We start from the raw sequence: 26,273 nt of genomic DNA, 5'->3' as shown, positions 1-26,273 counted from the left end.
AAGTCAATAACAACTACAAGTAATCAAGAAAGGCGAAGGGTAAAATCCAAGACTAAAACACTAAAACAAAACAAAACGTATGTCGGTTGACATCTGTCAACACAACATTGAAACAAAAACAAAAGATAGGTACACAAAAGAAAAGAAAGTCAAAACGTAAAAAAAGAACACAAATATATTCAAATTCAAGGTATTTCAAAGCAATAGTCAAAAAGAAAGAAAGAATGTTTAGACAATCAAATATCTCCAAAAGTTGCTAAAACAAATTCATAAAGGGGCTTATAACAGTCCCTGTTTTTGAGAAGTTGCTGAAGGGAGAGCGGGATTTCTTCAGCTGTACGATATATGTTCAGGAGGCGGTCTATGAGAAGCAATCTGGGAAGAGTGAAACTACTGCAATCAAAGAAAAGATGTTGCAAAGTCTGATCAGCAGAGTTACAGAAATCACAAGTAGGTGATGTGAGAATTTTGATTCTATTTAAGTGGGCATTAAAACGGCAATGTCCTAGTCTAAGACGACATATAATTGAATAAAATTTTCTACCGGGGTACAGAGTACCTTTTGTAAACCATGGTGTTGATAAACTATTATTAATTTCGGCATACCATTTGCCTTTAGTTTGAATAATTTCCTGCCATGTTTCATTAAATTCATTTTTCAACTTTGTCCTGACAATAGCTACGATGTCAGAATCAGGAACTAAAACATTTTTAATGGGGTGAGACTGGGAACTATTTGTTATGGATCTGGCAAGAAAGTCTGCTTGCTCATTACCAACCACACCAATGTGTGACGGTGTCCAAGTCAATATTATATTTTTATTGTTTATTGACAGATTTTTATATTTTTCCCTTATGTCATAGATTATGTAGTTGGTATTACTAGTAAGGTTGGGATTATTAAGAGCTTGAAGAACACTCATACAATCTGAAACTATTAGCCACTTGTTGCCATCCTGAGACTCAATATAATCTAAAGCTATTAGAATAGCCAAACATTCAGCTGTATAGCTACTGACAAATGAAGGCAGTTTATACCCATGTCCCCCCTTAGCATGGGCATCATAAATTGCAGCAGAAACAGATTTGCCATTTTTGGCACCGTCAGTATAAACCTGATGATGATCAGACCAACCATTCAAAAAAGAATATACCTCTTCCTTACATTTCAAAGATGAATTTATATCAATTTTCATTGGAAAGAATTTAGAATCAAAAGAGTTCTCATAGCAAGGCCATAAAGAACTTGAATACAAATTAAAATCTTTTTGTAAATTTATAATTTCAGGCAGAAGCTGCCCAAGGGAACCAAAATATGAGCTACTAATTCTTGAGGAAGAAGACTGCAACTTCAGAAGCAAAGGATGATTTTTAATAGAAGAAATTTTCAATAGAAACTTAAAGATGAGATATTTGAACCTGCTTAACAAAGGAGGTACATTACATTCCACCTGCATCGATATGATGGGGGTGGAGCACATTGCACCAAGAATAATTCGTAAACAACGATTCTGAATCTTTTCTAATTTTTCAACAAATTTATTTACACTAGAAAAGCAAAAAAAAGCATATTCAAAATGACTCCTTACAATAGATTTATAAAGAATCAATAAAATTTTGGGATCTGCACCCCAATAGGTACCAGTTAAAGATTTTAATATATTACAGGATTTGGATGCACGAGTTGTTAAGCAATCGACATATTTTTCAAACTTAAAATTATGCTGAAATAAAACACCCAAAAACTTAACTGTATTATCAACAGGCAGCAATCTATTATTATAATAAAGTTTAACACTTGACGTTTTAACCATTTTTTTAGAAAAGATAACTACTTTACTTTTGTCAGTGCTGATCTCTAAACCAAGACTTTCAAAATAAGTCTGCAAGTTTAAGAGAGCAGCATTAAGTTTCCCTAGAATATCAGGCAACTCAGTACCAGAACAATACACAGCCAAGTCATCAGCAAATTGTAAATTTTGAGTTTCACTGCCTAAAACTAAATTTAATTTATGAATATACAGTATGAACAACAATGGGCTTAAAATCCCACCTTGAGATACTCCTTTGAAGGAATTTCTAGGACCAATTAACTGATTATCATGTTTAATAAAGATTTTTCGACCATGCAAGAAATTAAATATCCAATTAATTATTTTTCCAGGCAGCTGCAATGAAGACAGAACAGTTGTTAAAATATCCAAATTAACATTATTAAAAGCGCCAACAACATCGAAGAAAATACAACCCAAAATCTGATCACGAGACAGAGCATCACGGACATCCAGACAAAAGTGACTCAGGCTTTCCCGCGCCGACCGCCCTCGACGAAAGCCAAATTGATTAGCTGGTAAGATACTATTGCTTTCAATGAAGAATTCCAAACGCTGTTTAATCAGTTGTTCAGCTATTTTACCAACACAAGAACTTAGTGTTATAGGACGATATGAATCAGCATGGCTACTATCCTTGCCTGGTTTTAAAATAGGCACTATACAATCTGTCTTCCATTGTTCAGGGATTAAGCCGTTTTGCCACAGATAATTTAGTAAATTCAAGAATAATAACATACTGAATGGATTTAGTAATTTAAGCATTTTGTATGACACCCAATCCAGGCCACATGCTGTATCCTTACGAGATCTTAAAGCTGATTTTAATTCCTCAATAGAAAAGACTGTTGCCAGAAAAGAATTCGTGGAACTTAATAATATATTAAAGTGATTGTTGTCAGACAATTTTTCAGCTGTGTCAGGAGTATACTTGCGCAAAAACTGAAATACCCAGGCTTGACTAGAAAACTCACTGTGTGTTGAAAAGGTTTTATTAAATTTCCTAGTTTTAGACCAAATTAGTTTCATTGGTGTTAGTCTGGAAATAGATATACAAAAATTTTCCCATGACGATTTACGTTCCTGCTTTAATGTGCGTTTTTTAAGGGCTTGCGCTCGCTTGAAGTCGATAAAAGTATCGACACAAGGATTTAATTTAAATTCTAAATATGCTTGTTTACAATTATTTACAGTTTTAGTACATTTTTCGTTCCACCAGATTAGAGGGATTCGATTTTTAGTTCTATGTTTATTATTATGAGAAGTTGAGGGTGAAATAACTTTGGTAGTACTGCCAGACCTTGAACATACTACACATTCATTTATAGTAGAAATGATGATATTGCAGAAATTGTTATAGCTCTCAATTAAATTACAAACATCAATTTGAAATTCGGATAACAACTCATTTACACGTTTCTCATATAGCTCCCAATCTACCATTTTCAGGTTGGCGTGAGGCGGGATGTTCGCCGAAGAGTCTGTAGCAACTGAAGGAGAAGATGTAAAACAATACTTCGTCAAAGTGGGTAGATGATAGCTACCACCTAAGGGATCTGACATGACCTGCCATTCACATGACAAGGCCAGTGATGAGGAAACCAATGTTAAATCAAGGCCATTTGGCCGCCAACTAAGGGTACCTGTTGTCGTTGCACGTCCGTCATTCAAGAGAACCAAGTCATTCTCATCCATGGAGTCCAAGACGCTTCTGCCTCGTGTATCAATACTACCACACCCCCAAATGGTGTGATGTGCATTGAAATCGCCTGCTATAATCAACGGTTTTGGAATACTACGAATCAAATTGTCAAATCTACCTTTATTAAAGGTAGGGTTACAATTACCTGGACTGTAAAAACTAGCGATAGATATGAATTTTTGATCAATTTGAACCTGAACTACAACGTTTTGTAGTGAGTCATCAAAGAAAGTGTCTAATTTACGAAATACTAGACTTTTATGAATTAGAATGGCTACTCCATTGTGGTCATTGCCGCAATCATTACGGACAGTGGAGTACCCTTTAATATTAAAAATTGTACAAGATTTAAACCAAGTTTCACTAATAATAGATATATGTATTTTATTATCAAAGAGAAATTTTTCAAATTCATGTCTATTACTTAACAAACTCTGTGCGTTCCACTGCATTATATTTATTGTTTGGGCTGAGAATTTGAAGAATTTTTATTTTTATGCTGAATAGTTTCTTTTATTGTGTCTGTTATCATTTGAGAGCTAATACTTGTGTTGTTTACTTTGTTTAATGTAATAACTTTTATTATAGATTCTGTGAGCAAAGTTAATGCGTTTTTATTAGATAGAATTAAATTTATTAATTCCTGACTATTTTCTGTTTTGCTGAGTGATGGAAAGTGTTTATTTTTATTGCTGAATAAATCTGAAAAAGGTGTCGGCATAACTTTATTTTTATTTTCAATTATTTTTTGTTTCTTTATAGGACATTGCCCCGAAATAGACAAGTGATTTCCCTGACAGTGGACACAGATAGCTTTGTCTGATGAAGAGGTGCACGATTTAAAATTGTGCTGGTCACCACAAATTGAACATCTTTCAGAGTTTTTACAGAATTTTCCCAAATGACCATATCTCAAACATCTGAAACACTGTTTTACCGGGGGGATGTAAGGTAAAACAGGGAACCTCCACATTTTAATAAAAACATAGTCTGGCAAAGAAGTCGACGCTGAAAATGTAATTGCGACCGATTGGGTGGGTTGTAGTTGGAACGACTCACCAACTTTCTCCCTTCTCATAATTCGTCGTACACAGATTACTTTTTTACAATTTGTACCTAGACCCAGTTCGTTAAATATTTTTTTGTTTGTCATACTGGTAGGCACTGAGTTGATAACGCCAGTCATTTCAGTGGTACCAGCAGGTATCGTCGCTTTTAAATTTTGGTCTCTCAAGAATGTAGAGTTATCCAAAAAAGCATTTGCTAAATTTGGGCGATCAAAGACTACGCCAATTTTAAATTTATTTATTTTTTTGAGATATTTAATGCCTTTGACTACTCTGGTGAAACAAGTGCTTAAATTCATCATATCTCGTGTCCCAATCGGTTGTTCAGTGCTACTTTCGATAAATACAACAAATTCATAACCTGCTGCGCTATCTTCTGGATACCGGCGACTGTAATCAGTCACTCGGTATGGAGCATATTTGTCTTCTTCAATCTCCGTGTCCATGATCCTTGGCGGGTCGGTAACGTCCGAGTCAGAAGACTCGGGCTCAACAACCTCACCTGGTTCATCCCGAGACTGGGGCTGCTGCTTGCCTCCTTTTGTTGCCGAATACTTCCGCTTTGCCGGCTGGCCAGGCATCTTGCCCGCCGCGCGGGTCCTTAGCGGACCGCCTCTGCTACGGTTTTTTATAAAAACTTACCAAACGATAAATATTTACATTCAGATATGAAACAACTATTTATACAATAACTTAAACTAAATAATTATGTACAAATTATACAAATATCTACAAAATTTGGAAATAAAATTGAAATTAAAATCGAGAGCTTAAAAAATCCCGCCTAACTTGTTCGAAGGTTCCCGCCCTTTTCCTCTGTTGTTTGAATTCGCCTAAACTAACGGCAGAAGATTTTGCTCTCATTTGACATTACCAAATGTCAAACCCTATATCAAAAAGTTTTTGTTGAAAGAGATTGAATATAAAAATAACATAACATAACATAAACTGCCTATATACGTCCCACTGCTGGGCACAGGCCTCCCCTCAATCAACCGGAGGGGGTATGGAGCATACTCCACCACGCTGCTCCACTGCGGGTTGGTGGAGGTGTTTTTACGGCTAATAGCCGGGACCAACGGCTTAACGTGCGGTGTAACGTGAATATAAAAATAAGCTAGCATAAAAGATGGTCGTGCAAATGGCCGGAATCGGAGAGGACAGATTTTTAGGATTTCTTGTTATAAAGGTATTCTTTGTATCGTGTCGATGACAAACTATTTAGTTTGTTGTTTGTTTTGTTTTGATAATATCGGCCCAAAACTCGGCAGCAAGTATGGCGCTATCTAGAGCGCTCATCAGGGGGGTTAAAATGGCCACATCGAAGCAATTCATCTAAGAAAGCAATATTGCAATTTGACATATGCGCATATAAAAGTAAGTGCGCAATGCAAACAAATGTCAAATAGCAATATTGCTTTCTTAGATGAATTGCTCCGATGTGGCCATTTTAACCCCCCTGGTATTGATGCCTATAGAACTTGTAACGTCACGTACTTACTTATACAAAAAAAAAAACCCAAAACCAAAGGTTGACATTCAAAACGAAACTAAAATGCAAGTATGGTCCACTTCCTTAGGAATAGGTATGAAGTAAAATAAAATAATTCATCATCAGCCCATTAACGTCCCCACTGCTGGGGCACGGGCCTTCCCTATGGATGGATAGGGAGATCGGGCCTTAAACCATCACGCGGGCCCAGTGCGGATTGATGGTTATTAACGACTGCTAATGCAGCCGGGACCAACGGCCAAAACGGACCAAATAAAATAATTATTGAGAAAGAAATAGCGACAAAATTATGATTTCTCAAGTAAGATAGAAAATCTTGAAAATGGTACAAAATGGGTCATATCTCCTAATCCGTAAATAATCGCTGAACAAACATGGAGGTGTTTCTGTTACCCAATGAGCCCCTCTATATATTTTTATTTTCATTTTGAACGTTAACTTTTGAGTCACCCTGTATATCGCATCGCGCGCGATTCATTCTCCATGCTAAGGGCAGAGAATAAGGAATAATACATAGAGGCAACTATCCGCCCACCAGCGGCTGAGCTAGGATTACCTCACCCCCTCGGTCTTACTTTAGTCTTCAATCGTACGGCGTCAGACGTCACACACAGAGATGCTCGTGTACGATAACGTCAATGTGTAGCATCTGTGTAAAATTAAGTTTTGTGTATGAAGGATCTGGGGTGTGCTACGAGTAAGCACAGTATAAGAAGACCAGGTATACTCATTCCTATGACAAGCCGCCATTGCTAGCTCATTGATGATGTAAGTGTTACCATTCAATTGGTATCTCTAACATTCCAAGGACGCAAATTTTATTATTGAAAATTAAGTGAATTACTTTGTATTTAATTACTATTATTTGTCACACACGTATACAAAAATCATTAAAACTGTACGTAAATCTGTCCTGTACTAAAGGTACAAAATCTTGCAAAGTAAATTAAAAACATTGGACGTGGGTAATTTATTTTTTACGAGATAGCAACGCCGGGTCGGATGACGTCAGCAGCTGGGCTAACCTTGAAATGTTAGCTGTCAGTTTTAAGTATACCTGGTCTTCTTATGCTATGCGGGTAAGCAGACATGTAAATAGTAACAAACACTTAACAGAATAAAAACATATTTAATCAACAATTAAAATTAATCAATAATGACGTATTATGTACAGGCATCACTTATGTACCTAATTAGTTGCTAATAGTTGCTAGTCGTTGCTAGTTGTTGCTTATTGTTTCACTATAGCGTCTAGCGCTTTCTCCACGTCCGCAAAGATCTCATCCACGGACCTTTCAGCGTTTATCTGTAATAAAAAAACATTGTTAGTTATTACATAGAGGAGCTCGGTGGCGCAGCGGTTAACGCGCTCGGTCTGCGATTGTTGAAGTAAAGCAACTTTCGCAAAGGCCGGTCATAGGAGGGGTGACCACAAAAAAAAAGTTTTCATCTCGAGCTCCTCCGTGCTTCGGAAGGCACGTTAGGCCGTTGGTCCCGGCTGCATTAGCAGTCGTTAATAACCATTAATCCGCACTGGGCCCGCGTGATGGTTTAAGGCCCGATCTCCCTATCTATCCATAGGGAAGGCCCGTGCCCCAGCAGTGCGGACGTTAATGGGCTCATGATGATAGTTATTACATAATTAAAAAAAAAAAACATAAACTTGTTGGAGGAATGATGATTAATTAATAACCTTAAATCGGTTGAAAATCTCAGCAGTACTACTCACCCTGACGAGCTTGGTGGGGTATTGCGCAAGCACTTTGTCGTTGTTCTCGAGGAAGGTCTTGAGCCGAAGTTTGATGGTGTCCTCGTTGTCATCAGCGCGGCCAGAACTGGCTGCGCGCCCCAGCAGCCGCTTGGTGAGCGTCTCGCAAGACGCCTCGAAGTATAGGATCACCTGGAGACAAGAAATTAAAATATTCAGGGTGTTAATGACATCGTAACGAAAACTTTGAAGGATGATTCAGGCCATGATTCTGAGTTGATATCAAGTGGAATTTTCCGTCGCAAAAGCATAGAACGGAAAATAATTTTAAAAAACACTAAAATTTTCATGACTTTCCGAAATTCCGCTTGATATCGTCTCAGAATCATGATCTGAATCATCCCCTTCAGTATTCAAGAAGAAATTAGAAGGTAAGAAAGTGACTAGGCACTTCCTAGGTAAGCATGTCCCATCTTCGGTCACATCATCTCTTACCATCAGATTGTGGTCAAATGCTTACATGGCAAGAAAAAAGTGCATTACTTTCTCGTATGCAATTTTCAGCCACTCTCATTAAGAATTTGTAAGATTTAGATTGGTTTCGATTCGATTGGAGATTAAGATTCGTATGATGAATTGTATGGTGATCAGGCGGGTTAATCTTTATGTGTAGCTTTGAATAATATAGATATTAAACCTGTAGAAGCAGTCAAATTTCTTGGTGTACGTATAGACACTTTTTTGAATTGGAAAGATGAACTCTCTCGCTTGGAATCTAAGATAAGCTCTGCTTGTTATGCATTGAGAAGTTTACGCGACGAGTTAAAACTGGAACATCTGAAAACTGTTTATTATGCTTTGGTAGAGTCACATCTGAGATATAGTATAAAGTTTTGGGGTAACAGCTATAATAATAATAATAATCATTTATTTTCAGATTTACAATCCATAGTTATAATATAAACAAAGCGTTTATTTTACAAAAAAGGGCAATAAGAACAATAGTGCGCATTCCTCAGTGGATATCATGTAAGGAGTACTTTCGCAGCCTTGGAATTTTAACGGTACCTAGTTTGTTCATTCTTGTCCTATTGACTGATCTTGTAAAGCGGCCGAGTAGATTTGAAAGTTCTGAAGAAAGAACAAAAAGAGAGACGACACGAAGAAAGGACTTACAGAATGCAATAGCCCCCCAATTAAAAGTGGCAGAACAAAGTGTAAGGTATCAAGCGGTCAGATTATTTAATTGCCTCCCAAAAGAATTTAAAACTACTGATGACGCTACTTTATTTAGTAAAAATCTTAAACTCTTTTTGCTGGAGAATTGTTTTTACAGCGTTGAGGAATATAAACAACATCGACATTGTTTTTAGTGTAAGTTTAAAAAAGTGTAAGATATTTTTTTTTTTATTATTTTGATATTGTATGTGTTTGTTGTAATAGTTTGTTAGGTGGGTCATTCTTCTTTTTTATCGACAATAAGAAGTCATTTTCTCGTTATATCGGATTTAACATCTTTCATTATAACGGCAATAAATATTTAAAAAACATCATATAGAGATGTGTCTGTAGAGGAGTATTTAGTGTTTCTCTTTATCTTGGTAATATACTGTTCCTTGCAGGCGCATTGCAAAATATATTGTGACAGAGTGGCCCTTTTCATCGGAGACAGCATTTCGATTTACCACTCTGTCACAGAATTTTGTGAAAAACAACCAAGCTACGTTAATCACTAATCGAGGAACCGATTAGTATTTCGCTAGTATTTTAAGTATAATAAGATAACTATATATTTGGACAATGGAAATAATAAATAAAATTCTAAAACATATAACATATCAGAGCGAAGGACAGATCATTGTCGATAAAAAAGAAGAACGACCCAGGTATATTGTAAGTAAGTTATAGTCCCACTGTTGTTTTAGATTGTAATGTAGTTTAAGCTTGTTTTTATTTATTTTTTATTTCCAATTTCCAACACAATGTAAAGTTGTTACAAGGAATAAATGAATATGAATATGAATTAAAATGGTCACATCGAAGCAATTCATTTAGGAAAGCAATATAGCAATTTGACATTTGCGCATATAAAAGTAAACAAGCAAACAAATGTCAAATAGCAATATTGCTTTCTTAGATGAATTGCTTCGATGTGGTCATTTTAACCCGCCTGATCACCATTGCCTACCCTGTTTAACCCTCCAGGTGGTGATCAGAACGATGGGCGTTCTTATGATGGTCCACCATTTCAGCACATAGTCGAGATGATAAGCAGCTGAAGCATGTAAAAAGTAAGTAGTAAGTGTACTGTAAGGTTTCCTGGAAGAAATGCCTACTTAAGCAAGGCACCAAAAGGCGGCCTTATGCCTTTTGGTACCATTTGTTTGTCTGTAATTGTTTATGTAATGTGTTTCATTTGTGTAATAATATGTTATTGTATTGCAAATCCACGTGCAACTCACAGAGACAGGCGCGATGGTGTTCTCGAAGGCGACGCCCTGCGACTCCTCGCGCGGGTACCCGTCGATGAGGAACCCGTTGGAGGACTCCGCCTTGGCCTCGATGGCTTCCTTCAGCAACTGCAGCACCACCTCGTTCGAGACCAGCTCACCTGGAAGACGAGAAGATTTATATAAAAACCATTCTTAGGTTCAGGCCAGGCCAGACCATCACAAAATCACTTTGTGATCCCTGGTTTGGTTAGGAAGTTACAGGCTGATCACCCGATTGTCGGAAAGTGAGATTATCCGAGTTTCGGAAAGCACGTTAAGTCGGTAAGTTCGTAGTCGTTACATGAGTCATGTCAGTGGCCTTTGGCGGCTCAATAATGATAACAGTGTTAATAAGGTCGGTCATCTCACAACCCAAAAAGTAGAAAAAGACATCATATTTTTTCCATCCCTTTTCATTCCTTCAGGGCGTAATTTCCGGTGTAAAAACTATCCTATATGATCTTTCCTAAGGGTCAAACGTGGGTCGAACTATCTCTACACGTAAACTTAAACGGTTCAGTGCTGGTTATGAGTCAATGGTTACTTGCAATAAAGATTTTATTATTATTGTCTGTACAATGATATATCTCGGGCCTATGGAGTCCTGGACTTTTGGAAGGAGTGCGTAGGGCCGAAGCCAACACGTAGAGGCCCCTTAAGACAATTTAATCTAAATGTGGTGTGACAATTACAGTTATCATTAAGCGTGAAAAGGTAACGGACAGACAGACATAGTTACCTTCGCAATTATGATATTAGTGTGGGAGTATGATTTGCGTTTGACTACATTCCCACCGTGTTGGTGACAATGTGGGTTAGGGTGGGGCACGCTTACCCAGCAAATGTATATTAACTTACCGAGCTACATGACAGTGGTGAGAGTCTTGGCTGATTCATAATATTACTGTGGAAGTGTGGTGTGGGAACGCTTGACTCTCACTGTAAGGTCGCAGGTTCGAATCCAGCACGAGCGTAAACCTATTGTCACATGCTCAGCGGTGAAGGAAAACATCGTGAGGAAACCCACATAACCAGAGGTATGTGACCTAACCTGTATTGGGCCGGTTTTCCCTTCGCGGGTTGGAAGGTCAGACAGGCAGTCGATTAGGTTAGGTTAGAGGACCCTGTGAAAACGAGATAATATTTCTTAGCTTAAACTTAAACATGTATACATATAATTAATGTTAAGACATCTGGGAAGTACATCTGGAGCACTGGTGATCCTGAAACACAGGCCATGGCTTATCTCGGGCGCCAGTCTCCACTCGTACATACCCTCCAATTGTGCATTATTTTATGTAACCCACCTGTACATTGTGGAGAACAAATAAAAATATATTTTTATTATTATTTGTATGTCGTTTCCATATCTCGGGCCTATGGAGTCCCGGACTTTTGGAAGGCGTGCGTGGGGCCGAAGCCAGTTAATATTATTATGTACCTGAAGGTGCGACATGCTTACCTAGCGAATGTCTCACTTACCCCGCTCCATAACAGCGGTGAGAGCCTTGGCCCTGTCGGAGCCACTCTTGACCTCTGCTCGGAGCAGGTCCCCAGAGGACAGGTGCGTGAACCCGTACTTGGCGATGATCTTCTCGCATTGCGTGCCCTTGCCGGAACCCGGGCCTCCGAGTACCCACACTATGGGCTTCTTTGAGAAGTCTACTGGCGCCTGCAATTGAGAGAAGTCTGGATTTATGGCTTCGATTTTAGAAATAAGCTGAAACATTGGTTGATTGGTTGCTTTTTTTGACGTGACTTTTTGTAGATTTGCCGCAAATGGCAGTAACTACCTGGCCGGACCAATAGGGAGCGCTGAGGGCTCTCACCCGATTGGTTAAGGTTACGTACCTAAATTCATGATATAAGAAGACCAGGCATGCTCAAAAGTGACAGCTAACATTTCAAGATTAGCCCAGCTGACCCATAATTCTCACCCACCTCATCAGGTCATCCCACATTGCATTGCCATGTCGTAAAAAAATAATTACTTACCCACGACCACTGTTTTAATATTTACTTTGCAAGGAAATTTTGAACATTTAGTAAAAGAGTTACTTACAGTTTTAATATTTTTATATATGTTACAAGTAATAGTAATTAAATACATTAGTCAGTGATTCGCTTAATTTTCAAACGTGCTTGGAATGTTGGAGATACCTACCAATTTAATGGTAACTCAGTGGTAACACTTACGTCATCAAAGGGCTAGCAATGGCGGCTTGTCATAGGATTGAGCATCCGGTTTCCTATACATGCCGTTATTTTTTTTGTAAATTTTTTTTGTTAATGTTTTAATTTTTCGCGCAAGACAGCTAACTTAATTCAAATTCAAGTTCATTCATTCATTCGTTCATTCGTTCATTGCTTATACCTAGTAGTAAATCATGTTCGAGAGGATACAGTCAAGCAACATAACATAACATAAACAGCCTATATACGTCCCACTGCTGGGCACAGGCCTCCCCTCAATCAACCGGAGGGGGTATGGAGCATACTCCACCACGCTTCTCCAATGCGGGTTGGTGGAAGTGTTTTTATGGCTAATAGCCGGGACCAACGGCTTAAGCCCTCCGAAGCACGGAATTATCACAGTCAAGCAATCTCACAAAAACATGAGTGTAGCTCTGCCCACCCCATTAGGGCTTACGTGCGGTATTTATACAGTATGAAAGGTCAATCTGTCCTTCTATTTTCACAGCTACAATAAAAATAGTAAAGTGATCTTCACGTGTTAGTAAACTTCGTCCGTCCGAAAGTCCAAAAATATCTGTTATGACGTCACTAACGTTTGGTAACCGCACAAAATGTTCTATCTCATTGTACGGTCACGAGTACTAATATGTACACTTTGATACCATGTCACATTAACTTTTTTGACAAATCAAACCGTAAGTCTCATTAAATGTCAAATATGATAGTGCGACAGGGTCCTAAAGTGGGTACATGATATTACTCATGACTACAGTGTCGTCATTTCTCGATCTTGACACGCCGTCGCTTAGTGACAAGATGCTACGCGCGGACAAACAAGAGATTGGTAGTCTATTTGTTTGTGTACGAGGTCAATGATGGTAATAGACAAATTTAACGTGTTACGTCAATAAATTAAAAAAAAAAACCCCGACCAAATAATACTCAATTATAATGACAAAAGGTTAAAAATGCTAAACCTTATAAAAAGCCAAAAATAAGTTATCCCACATAATTATGCTTGCAAGCAAACTGAGCTTGTTACATTCCTATCACACTTAACAAACGACCTGACGACCTTGAAGACCTGAACCGATTTCCACCAAACATAGCTAAGAACACTCTCGACTGATATACCTTTCAAACAAAAAAACCGCATTAAAATCGGATCATCCTTTTGGGTGCTACGATGCCACAGACAGACACATACACATTTACCATACACACACAGACACGTCAAACTTATAACATCCCGTCGTTTTTGCGTCGGGGGATAAAAATTTTAAGTAAGTACTTATCAGATTCGTAGCCTCCTATTGACTTGATCTCTGTCTACCCCTTTTACGAAGTATAGTAGGATCCATTTGTATGAGATACTTTCTAGGCTACGTTTCCCAAAAAACAATATAGCTGGTGTTGTACAGTTTTAATATGAAAATTACCTCTTTTCTCGTTGTTCGTATGCATAATTATTCAAAAATACAATGTAGATTGCAGAAGAATAATTATATTTATAAAAATAATTGTGTCTACATTATGTTGCCACCTTTACTGCTCCTCTTGTTTCGTTTAGAATAATAATGGGTGGAATTGTGTGGAATTGGTGGGTTGAATTTGAATTTGAATTTGAAGATGTAATTGTGCCTGGGTGTAATAACAAGGGTCATCTTTGCGAGACATTCCCGCCACAAGTATCCTAGGATTACTTAATGGGAGGTCTCGGCCACGATGTAACTAAAATTTGTGAAATAAAGAATATTTTTTTTTTATCTTTGATACCCAAAAACAAAGATAAAAGGTGCATATTATGTCTGTTATCGATGAAATCAGAAGGTTAAACGTCCCGGGTTCGAATCCCGGTGGGGACATATCACAAAAATCACTTTGTGATCCCTAGTTTGATTAGGACATTACAGGCTGATCATCTGATTGTCCGAAAGTAAGATGATCCGTGCTTCGGAAGGCACGTTAAGCCGTTGGTCCCGGTTACTACTTACTGATAAAAGTAAGTAGGCGTTAGATGAGCCGCGTCAGGGGCCTTTGGCGGCTCGGTAATAACACTAACACCAGGGTTGATGAGGTTGGTAATTCAGATCATTTCTTCTTCCTTCCTTCTTCTTCTTCTATGGTGTGGAAAAAGGTTAAACAAAGGAAGATCTGTATTGCGCCATTTACACACTGTGTTTGAGGACCGTAGCCTGTAAAGACTCTCATTGAGACGTGACGGTCATTGTCATTGAACCATTCCAAATAGAAGTCTATGCTGTAATTAGTTACACAATATTCAATGCCACAAGATTTGTCCGGGTAATTATTTAATAGGTAATATTTTCAAATTGATGTCAATTAGATTATTCACGCGTCGAAACAGGGCTATCAAGGATGTTTTCTAGATGATGATGATTATTTCTATTATCAATGCCAATAGGAAGTCCGCGTCTATTTCAAACTACAGCATTGGCAGTGACCGTGGTCGTGACATGTGTTGGACAATGATGCTTGTGTCGAGCTGCCATCATTATGGATGGGCAGGTATTTTGTCAAAAAACATTATTCATTGCCTATATTTCAATGTTGATTCTTGATGTTTAACCTTGGTGTTGGTAAAGCCTTGTATTGAGAAAGTCTGTTATTTTGTGCTGTGAATTATTATTGTCAGTTAGTTGTGGTTGCAACCGATTGAAGCACGGATCACAATTGATCAGCCTGCAATTTCCCAAAACAAACAAGGTGATCATTTAATGTAACTTTTGTGATTTATCCCCACAGGGATTCGAACCCGGTACCTCTTGATCGTAAGTCCAAAGCTCAACCACAGTCTACCGACCTACCTGAAAAAGGGTTTCACAGACAGTCCTCGTCCAATAATCTCTCACTTCCACCCAAAAAGCGAAGACCACAACCACGGACAAAACTTTATATTTCAGTTGATTCTCTTCTAGTTTCCGAGTTTTCATTTAACTTCTTGTTTGCCGGAACGCGAATCTCGACTAGACACAATGTAGGGTGTCAGTGGGATTGTAATCATGATTCTGAGTTGATATCAAGTGGAATTTCCTATCGGAAAATTCACGAAAATGATAGAAAATGTTGAGTGTTTTTTTAAATAATTTTCAATTCCTTACTTGATGATGATCTCTCCGACCGATTTCGGCCATGGCGACCACTTCGACTCCTAGTCGGCACGACGCTGATGCGCCCGAAGATGGCTTATGTAGCCTATCTTTACAGTGAACTCCCGCGCACAGTGAGGGCACGTGAGCACACCGTTTTGGTAATTATAATGAATAGCAGCAGGGGGACGGGCCTTCAACTCATCACTTACTATCAACTCAGAATCATGGTTAGAATCATCTCTCAAAGTTTTCGTTACGAAGCCACTAACACCTGTATTGTGTCTGGTATCTCAGAAGGTTAACGGACCGAATTGACCGAACCTCGGCGACCGAGACCGGATTGCACGAGCCTAAAGCGGCCAAAACGTCGTTTTCCGAGTTTTCGTTTAACAGACCGAAACTATACGCGGCGACTGAAGGCCGAATGGCTCGAGGTGCCGAAAGTGTCCGAAACTTTCGTAAATAAACACGTAAATAAGAGACTTGTGCCAACTGGCACTGAACTCGGGCGATTGTACCGAGCTGTAACGCGGCTTCTACTAAATGCTTTTGGAGAAAATAAAAGTTTATAGCAAGAGTGGGAGGTATGACGTATCCATACTAATCCCATATCCATCCTCCAAGCTTTTATGATTTAAATATGAAAGTAACTCTGTTACATTTTCACGCCTAAACCTTTAATTAAACCAATCTTGATAGACCTTTACCTAGATACATAAATATACAGGGTATTAGTGACAACGCAACGAATACTGAGAGGGATAATTCAGCTCATTATTCTGAGTTTTAAAAAAGAAATTTTAAAAAAATAAAAAAGTTATAGTTATTATAAAGTTATAGAATATCAAATGGAATTTTCTATCGCAAAATAATACTATACTAAATAATAATATATAATATAATACTATCTGTACGTATATAGAAGCAGGGACGGAAAGACAGACGTTGGCAATTGGTATCTACTACGATTTAAAGATACGACGCAAAGAGAGACGTGAACTCTTCTGGTATTGACCACGCGGCTTGGGAAAACCTTGACAATGATCGAGATACGTGGAGGAAGGCCCGATGGGCAGAACTCACGAAAACAGCTGGCTCCAGACTCTGACGAGTAGGAGAATGAATCGACATCAAGACAACATTCCACCTGTCGGCGACTCCTGCAGAATGTGCGGTAGAATTTGCCGCTTTAGAATTGGCTTGCACAGCCATGAAAAAAGGTGCATCACTTCGCGACATTGATAGGCATAAATCGTCTAAAACAGACGTAAGTGGCCTATGACGATAATAGAAGGGACATTCTCCGCCCCGCACAGATACGAGCTAAATACTTCACCCCCCCTTTGCCACTTCAGTCAATTTACTTAATTCACTTCATGAATTCAAACTCATAAAGTCGAATTTTGTGGTTCACAGTCAGAGCCGCGATTCGAACTTCTCCAGACAGGGTTATCAAGGATTACACAGAATATTTGAATATTTTATCGTCCTTGGTATTAAGTATAAGGACAAACGTTCGTCACGCAATACGTTTATCGACAACAATCACTTATTCGAACGTCGATTTTAGTTCATTACTTATAATTGTCATGATTTTTTAACGAATTATCGATTCCAAGCTTTATCGATTGGCTTTATGTTAGAAATTATTATTTCTCAATAACAAAATCGAAGCACTTCCGAATATTTGTTCAACAAAACACAAGTTTATTTAAAATTGAATTTGGAATATTAAAAATAAGAATTATTACATACATAAACTCATGCCTATTTCCCACCGGGGTAAGCAGAGATTATGGAATTCCATTTGCTTCGATCCTGACACACTTCTCTTGCTTCCTCCACATTCATCAATTGTTACACGCACGTCAGTTCATAGTAGACCTTACTGAACCTTTTGGTCAACTTACGTCCTTCTAGGTTAGGCTCAGCCCTATCAGCGGCTGAGCTAGGTTTACCGAGCAGTTAAGTCTTCAATTGTATGGCGTCAGACGTCACACTCATAGATGCACGTGTACGATAACGTCAATGTGTAGTGTCTGTGTAAAACGAGGTGTTTTGTATGATGAGTCCGGGGTGTGCTTTGATAGTCAAGCATTGCGCAACATTGCTAATGACGACACGGCTTGCAAGAAGTGTATACTCCCTTATGTTAAATAATTCATGACGTCATCATCATTATTTTTTAATTTTCGTCTTCATAAAGGGCTTCTCATTTACCTACCCTATTCTTCAGAGATTCCTATAATGAGTTCTACTGTAGTCTGAGTAAAAGGTATTTGGGTATTGTATTTATCCATAGAGCATAACTATCAATAATGGGTTGAAAGAAACATAATAATATTAAACACCACGAGCTATACTGGACTATGGGCGAATAAAAAATGTAAATTCAAAAAAAATCAAAATTAAAAAAAAAATTCAAAATAAAACTCTTTCAACTGCTAAACTTCCCGGGCATGTAAAAAACTGACTAAGGGAGTGTGTCGATCCTTCTTGTCTGCCTCTCATTTTAAAGTCGCAGGTTCGAATCCATCACAGACCTAATCCAATGATTGTCGAATTTGTTTTCGAATTCATGTTTCGATCGTAAATTATTAATTATCATTATCACGTGCTCAGCGGTGAAGGTAAACATCAAACCAAATCAAATATATTTTATCGCCCAGAACTAAATATCAACAATAAGACATAACACATGAATACTGTACAATTTGGGCGGCCTTATTGCTCTAGAGCAATTCATTCATTCTTTTCTAAACATCGTGAGGAAACCGACAATCTCGAGAAATGCATTTTTGGTGGTATGTGACCTAACCTGTATTGGGCTGGTTTTTCCTTCGCGGGTTGGAAGGTCAGAGAGGCAATCGCTTCTGTAAAAACCGGACCTGTAAAATCTTCAGGTTATGTAAGCGGACCCTGTGAAAAACAGGATAAACTAGGGAAATGATGATGCACTAATTTATCATTTATTGACGCTGAGGCGCCTGTACGAACAGAGAGTTAAAATAATCAGACTTAACTAATTTAGTATGAATGAGTGAATGAATCCCATTTAAGTCTGGCGGCTTTAAGTCCCACATCAGCGATTCCCGCTTTTGAACGAAATATTTAAATGGGATTGGGCCGGACATGTTTCTCGCATGCACCCTGAGCGGTGGGCACGGATCGTCACGCATTGGGTGCCTCATGACGGGTACAGGCGTCGTGGTAGACCTCGAAAGAGATAGCGTGACGACTTGGACACTTGCCGGAGGGACTGGCCGGAGTACGCACAGACCGCGAAAACTAGAAAGAGGAAGGGGAGGCCTTTGCCCAGCAGTGGGGTCTTGTAGGCTAGATTAGATTAGACTGAACAATGTCAGAGGCATTTGGCTGCTCAATAATAACCCTAACATCAGGGTTGATGGGTTAATGATCTCACAACCCAGAAGAGACGAAGAAAGACAGATGTGTTCGTGTGTATAAATTCGCACAGAAGTCGTTGCATACATTTCACGTTCCGCCAATATTGTGACTGATAATAATCTAATCACGAAGTATCAAATCTTACGTGTAGGTAGGTAGGTAATGGAGATCCTTATAGAGGATTAACATGCAATGTGTGTGTATGTGTGTGTAATCTGTGTGTGTGTGTATGCGCTGTTATCGATCATAATAGGTATTTCTTGGGTTTAAAGTGCATTTAAGATAAAATCAAACATGTAGAGGTAAATTTGTTATACAAAATATTATCAGAGCAACTCGACTAATTAGAAGTGATTAAGCCCATTTGTTTCTTTGTCTTGCTAATGGATTGTTTGGACAGTCAACTGATCTTCTATCGTGTGGGTTGTGAGGTGGATTACCAACCCCATCAACAGTGTCAGGGTTACTATTGAGCCGCCGAAGGCCCCTGACATGGCTCATGTAACGACTACTTACTTACATCAGTAATTATAAACCGAGACCAGTAGTTTAACGTGCCTTCCGAAGCGCGGATCATCTTACTTTTGGACAATTAGGTGATCAGCCTGTAATTTAATCAAACTATGGATCACAAAGTGATTTTCGTGATGTGTCCCCGCCGGGATTTGAACCCGGGACCTCCGGATCGTGAGCTCGATGCTTAAACCACTGGACCATGGAGGCCGCAGTCTACTGATGAAAACTCACATCATACACGTACATACATACATACATAAACTCAAGCTTGTGATCACAAATAGTCATTGCCTGTGATAGCCCAGTTCGAACAACGACCTACATCGTAGCATTCGTAGTGTCTTTGGTTCAAATCCCGGCTCGGAATCCAAACCACTGAATTCGACTTTATGAGTTTGAATTCATGTTTCGATCATAGATAATTAACATTGGAAATGGCCGGATCCACTATTACATGGGCCTTCATCACAGATGGCGAGTAAGCACCTACTGTACATCCCTGCCTACCCCTTCGGGGACAAATTGTACTGTTTTCATGTGTTATGTCTGATTGTTGAAATTTTAGTTCTGTGCAATAAAGTATATTTGATTTGATTTGATAAAGGCGTCATGCTATGTTATGTTACTAGGTTTTACTTTTTCAGTAATTGAGGTTCGAGGTAACCTAAGGCTACGAGAATTACATTTTGTACAACATTCTAGTTAAAACAGTAAAGCAAAAAAAAAGTTGAGCCTTACTGTGTTTTGTTTTTGGGCAGCTGCGCTAATTACTTTGCACTTTACACAGGCACTTTACTTAATTAAAAAAACACATCCGCCTTAAACTACCGAGGAAAAGAAGTTGCGAGAAAATCCTCCGCACCGGTCCCTAGACGTTCTTCAAAAAAATTATGTAAGTAATAAATTTCAGTAATTTGGCTGCATAATGTTGGAATAATAGTTTATCATCACGATGGAATGGACTCAATCCCTCGACATGCCCGAGATAACAAGCACAGTTTTTAATTCACTCGCAGCCCAGCATAGAAGAAACAAAGAACAATGAAATTATAATACTTACAGAACCTAAGATTCAAGGACTCGTCCTGAATAAAAATGTTTTTAATTGTAGCTCAACAATTTCTCAGATAATTCTATTAATGTCGCTACCAAAATTACGTCACTTGTCATTGATTTCCAGCTGACAAACTCTCGAATTCCCAGGTGTTATACAACAGCTCTATTTTTACTATTCACAAGTTCAATACCACTACATTTTAAGACGTAAAAACCTATTTATAACAAAAAAAAATGCATTCGTAGAATTGACAGAAATTAAAAGTAATATTTTAATAAATAAACTTACCATTTTGTATTTTAAATCTAGCGGGGTTTAGGATCAAAGATGGCGGTCTCCTGACGTGTGCTCGCCGCGCGCGTTGCGGATAGACTGCCGCGGTTCGTGCGGTCAAGGCCACGGAAACTGTGCCAGGCAGCCAATAATCGACCTCGGGAAACGCTTGGGGTGAAAACGGCGGGAAAAGAACACGCTAGGGCGGGAAATAACATAACCTCGCTGCTTTTTACTTATAATAGTTTTATTTTGATAACCTTGTTATTCTACCGCTTGGTTAGATGTAAGTAGGTATGTTATACTTGAGGTTTGGCTTGGAACTTGATATTGTGTTTAAGGTCAGAGTTTTATTGATTGTCGTGTGAAGGACGGAACTAATGATGTCTGTTTAATATGTACTTACACACGTAGACGTACGTATCTTAATAATGATAAGTCAGGACAAGTTACTATGCTTAAAAAAGTTTAAATAGCCATCATGTGACGGAAAGACGTGGAATCCGTAATTGTATGCCTAATATGGCCCTTTAAACTTTTACCATTTCTTTTAATAAGTTTTGTAATTTTGAGAGAATATTTTTTTTTCATCGTGCCTAATTTGACTAATTAAACACATAATTTACTAGAAAAGTGCTTTATTAGGTATTTATTAAAATTTGTAAACAAATCTCTACAACACGTAAGTGTTTTTGAGTACTTACTAAATAAACGGCACTGAGTTCGTGCTTACAACATGCAAATATAAAATAAATATTTAAAATAATAAGTTATAATTATCTTCAATCTTAAACTAAATAAGGCCGTTGTTATAATAATTGGTCTAACTTTGTATACTTTGTGTATTATAATTAAAATAAATTTAGAATTAAATTTAAATAAAATATGTAAACAAATATAATTTTTAACGATGATGAACATTGTTAAAAATGTTAAATGGACCCTCATAAAACGTGTAATTAAAATTGTTTATTTTATAATTTTACCATTTTCGTTTATTTTTATTACATCCTTGTCAATATTAATTCAAGTCAGGAATGGTCCCATAGTGAAAAAACTAAAAATAGATACATGACATTATAATACATATTTTTTTGGCCTAACACATAAATGCGTATAATATCCATACGAGTCCAGCCGCAGGAAATGATTATGAGCCGACGCTAAATTCGCGCAAGTCCGGTGTGGGTCACACAAATAATGAAAACTACTGTCTTTCGTGATTTTCTTCAACATTCCTTTTTTTTACGTGACTTATTGTAGATTTGTCGCAGATGGCATTAACTACTTGGCCGGACAAATGGGGAGCGCTGAAGGCTCTCACCCGGTACAAAGGGTACAAATGAAGACCACTTATTATCTGGATGGAAAAGCTGGTTTCCATGTCGATTGCGAGGTTTTCTTAACAAAACCAAAAGGCACAACAGAGTCAAAGAGGCACTATCTATGTGTTTTTTTACTACAAGGAGACGTTATGGTGTTTAATTGGGTAGTTTCCTAGGTTAAAGATAAATTCTGAAATTCTGATGACTGAATAAAGTTTCCTAGGTCAAAGATAAATTATCTTTGACCTAGGAAACTACCCTATTATCCAGTATATTATATAAGTCGGTCTGACCTACACCGAACCCGCGCTTGTTTTTAGCGTCCGCTCTAATAGTTTGGTAAAAAAGAGTAGAAATCACATAAGGTTTAATCCTTTTTAGCAACACAGGTTGATTAGGCTCCTTCCACGTGTCGTAGACCCATTATAGATATTTATTTTCATTTACCCATGGTGTTTTAGAAAAAAAATGTTTTGTCGATCTAGGGAGCCTACCCAAGTTGTAAGGGTTCCTTTTTCTCAACTCGATAACATATTGGCGCAAAAATCGAGACATTTAGCAGATATTTATCCCCAATAGACACAGACAGATTTAACGTTGTGTTATGTTGCAGTTACGTATAATACGTTACTTGATAAAATGTGTTTATTCATTCAGATTAGTTATCAGACAGAGGGTAGCAGTAACTGTCAGTACTGTTCAGAGGCGGAGGACAGGAGTCCTAGCACGGCTTTGAAATAGAGTATTCTGGGCGCCATCCCACTCGCGTGAGTCAGAGAACCGCGAGGCGGAAGGCAAGAGGGAAAACTGCTCTATTTTTTCCTAAAAAGTAGCATGGAGAATGCTGCAACGACAAGATCGTGGGTCTTAAATTAGTGATGCGATACATTAGCGAATAGGAAAATTTGCAACTCAACTTGGCTAAGCCCTCTGCTTATTTTTCTAACTTACTTACCCATGTGTTTAACCACAGGTCATAGATACTATCCAGCGTACTTTCAGATCACTAGTATCATTTAGTGTCTACTCGTTTCTACCAAACACAAGAACTTAAAGCGACAGGTACAATAATTAAACTTCTTAAATATAAGACTACCTTTCACAGCTTTATTAAGAGCATTTTAAAAGCTAATTATTACAATTCCATATAAAATTGTGCTTGAATTAGTAAGTGCTAAACGTAGATATAAACATTAGTCAGGTCAGAATCGTTTTTTTAACTTATTTATATTTATTCTTTTTTAATTTACCGGCCACCTATCACGCTTTGGAACAGAAAGCTCAGTGAAGTGTGGGTACTTAGTTCATCTTGCGATAGATGCACCTTTGACTACCCCAATTGGGATATTGTCGTGAGCTTGAGATTATGCAATTTCGGCTATGCTCTCATTTTATCTTAGAATATAACTAAAATACTGTGAAGTCTGTAAAAACTATCCTGAATATTGTCTGTTCGCGATAAGATGTACACTAATAGCAATTTCATTGCGGTGTTTCAACCAGTCCGGATTACTGTTTTCTGGCTCAGATAATGCCCTAGACGTTTAAAAAGGTTACTTTGAGCAAGTCATCTAGAAAGTAATTTTGCTATTTGGCACTAATGCATAACACACTCACTATTATATGCACAAATGTCAAATAGCAGAATAGCTTTTTTAGGTGAACGACTCAATGTGGCCGTTTTAGACCACCTGAATAGTTTACTCTGCTGATGTTGCTATAATAAATAATAATTCATTTACTTTACACTTTTTTGTCCATTATAAAAAACAAAAATATTTCCAATCCAAAATAATATACTTAAAATCATTATATTCGTACCCGATTACGGATTACTGGCTTATGAAATGACAAGAAGTGTCCAACAAACGGGCCTAATAAATAATAATGGTATCTCCTTATCAATATTTTAGTGCGGTTTTTGTTACTATACTTAATGTTGCCTGAGTAATGTTTGTATCTAAGTGTTTATTTGTCTATCTATCTTGATCTAGTCTATCTCTAACTTGGCCCCTGATTTGTGATATTATTATCTAACTAAGCTATTACTACGTGAGTATTTGTTATTCTGTAGGTACCTATTATTATTTAAAATAAATAAATAAATTATCATAGTTGCAAAAGTAGGTTATTTTTCCTCTACTTATCAATCCAATTTTGTTCCCAAACTATTTTTTTTAATTGTAATAATATCTGTAGCAGATTGAAGAAAAAATACACATAATAGATTTAATAATTGTAAAAGGCGTAATTAAGATTTTTAATTGAATATCGCCTAGAAAGAAAATATTTTAACTGTTATTTATACTTATTATATAGAAAAGATAGACTTATTCATGTATATATGTAGGATAACGAAAACTTTGAGAGATGTGGGATTCTGACTGGATATCAAGTGGAATTTTCCATAGCAAAAGTATAGAATTAAAAATAATAGACTTAAAAAAAAACACAAAAATATACATGAATTTTGCGGCGGAAAATTCCAGTTGATATTAACTCAGAATCATGGTCTGAATCATCCCCCTGAGTATTCGTTACGATGTAACTATATAACACTCTGTATGTACATGTTTATGCTATATAAAAATCATTTAATTATCATTTTGTATCTATGTGTAATTAGACTAAGTTTTTATAGTTATTTATGAATTTTAATAAAGATTTAGAAAAAAAAAATTAAAAACTGCTATATAAGATAATTATGAAAAAAAGGATATAAATTGAGTTTCCTACTTTTGCACCTATAAATGGAGCTTAAAGGTACCTTATAATATCTAAAATAGATATGTTCCCCTATACCTACCCAGACATCACATTGGGTGTTCTTATTGTGCAAACATCACTAAAGTTATTACAAGTACATTTTATTTTTAATAAAATCGATGACATTTTATAACATTTTAGTTAATATTTATTTTTATTTAAATAATTTAATTTTAGTCCGTTGTAGAAATAGGTTCATATTGAAATCTCTACATGTTTGATATACAAATAATCGTGAAAATCTAAACTTATTATGATTGAGTGATTTTCACGATTATTGCATCATAAACTTTTCATAAATAATTATAGCCATAAACTAAATAAGAATGTAACAATTCAATTTATTCAGACACCTAAATCTATTTAACTTGTTCCTTTGATAGATTTAATTTTAATAATTTATTAAAATAATATATCTAAAAATATACCTTGTACTAAGGCACCTCTTACGTTATAATTTTTAGCTTTTTTTGTTAATGTGCGTTTCTTTATTATATAAGGTACAAAATATTCATTTTATTTAATTCGTCTCGTAAAGTGGTCCAATCGTCCTAATACGTTTTGTTTGTAAAACAATCTATGTATAATTTATGAAGTGTTATAATCAAAATAAAAAAAAACTTATACGTTTGAATAGGGATGTTTCCATCTAGACAAATCTGCATTTTTTTTACTAAATGACAAACTAAAAATTACTACATAATTTGTATGAAAACGCAACATGAGAACAATTATAAAATGTCGAACTTATTTATTGTTATGGTATTCTTTATTTAATTTCGTATGTAAATGAAATAGGTACAAAAATTGCATTTTTATTAGCTTAATACTCGGGGGTTTAAAAAGGCACAGTGAGCATTTAATATAAAAAATGCGTTCTCTATTTTTTTAGGTGAATTGCTTAATATGCCTTTTTTAGATCCCCGGCCTTTATTTAGTAATTGCTAATTTTATTTTTACCCTTCCTTGTGCCGTGTTCTTTTTCAACTGTCATTTTAATTATTGCTTTCTTGTGACACTCGAAATGTTTATTGAACAACTATTTTTGGGACTTAAACATAGCTGGTGAGGAGTACTAAGTATATAAACGAGAACGCCCAAAATATGTGTTCCATTATAATTTGAGAAATTAATTTAAAAGATTTTGTTTTGATAGCATTCATTCGTGTTAGGAAATCTCGTCTCGGTTTGATAAGAGCTGCAAATCCCGTCCGAGACTTTTTCGATTTAATTAGCTTTTTGTAAATCTTATTTTTTTATTTATCAATTAGGTAACTTATGACTTCGTATTAATGGTAAGTACTT

The 26,273-nt window shown here is 37.0% G+C and overlaps 1 protein-coding gene and 1 long non-coding RNA gene across 5 annotated transcripts; one reads left to right on the top strand and one right to left on the bottom strand.

Moving 5' to 3' along the window:
* Positions 1-173: 173 nt before the first annotated feature.
* On the top strand, positions 174-4,262 carry LOC126371152 (uncharacterized). The gene is made up of 4 exons (XR_007566967.1): positions 174-450; positions 1,289-1,435; positions 2,165-2,350; positions 3,282-4,262. It is a non-coding gene; the product is annotated as an uncharacterized LOC126371152 (long non-coding RNA).
* Positions 4,263-7,223: 2,961 nt separating this feature from the next.
* LOC126370934 (adenylate kinase isoenzyme 1-like) lies at positions 7,224-20,987 on the bottom strand. 4 transcript variants are annotated; one of them, XM_050016070.1, is made up of 6 exons: positions 15,833-16,097; positions 15,339-15,497; positions 11,797-11,986; positions 10,285-10,433; positions 7,844-8,014; positions 7,224-7,420 (listed from the first exon to the last, which is right to left on the bottom strand). In XM_050016070.1, the coding sequence occupies exons 2-6, from the start codon at positions 15,462-15,464 to the stop codon at positions 7,346-7,348; spliced, it is 711 nt and encodes a 236-aa protein (XP_049872027.1). In that variant the 5' UTR covers positions 15,465-15,497; positions 15,833-16,097; the 3' UTR covers positions 7,224-7,345. The 4 variants fall into 4 exon arrangements, with proteins under 4 accessions (XP_049872027.1, XP_049872034.1, XP_049872050.1 ...); XM_050016077.1 differs by having other exon boundaries at positions 15,893-16,097; XM_050016093.1 differs by lacking the exons at positions 15,339-15,497; positions 15,833-16,097 and adding an exon at positions 20,893-20,987.
* Between the last annotated feature and the right edge of the window lie 5,286 nt (positions 20,988-26,273).

Source organism: Pectinophora gossypiella, chromosome 1, assembly GCF_024362695.1.
Source record: "Pectinophora gossypiella chromosome 1, ilPecGoss1.1, whole genome shotgun sequence".
Lineage (NCBI taxonomy): Eukaryota > Metazoa > Arthropoda > Insecta > Lepidoptera > Gelechiidae > Pectinophora > Pectinophora gossypiella.
Note: the sequence above shows the minus strand (reverse complement) of the source record. Positions and strands in the feature narration are given on the sequence as shown.

Excerpts from the sequence above, each read along its gene's own strand:
- LOC126370934 (XM_050016070.1), bottom strand. The coding sequence starts at position 15,464 with ATGAAAACTCGGAAACTAGAAGAGAATCAACTGAAATATAAAGTTTTG. Across the intron at positions 11,987-15,338 it reads TCTGTGAAACCCTTTTTCAG|GCGCCAGTAGACTTCTCAAA; the intron begins GTAGGTCGGTAG and ends TCTCAATTGCAG. Across the intron at positions 10,434-11,796 it reads CACCGCTGTTATGGAGCGGG|GTGAGCTGGTCTCGAACGAG; the intron begins GTAAGTGAGACA and ends CTCGTCTTCCAG.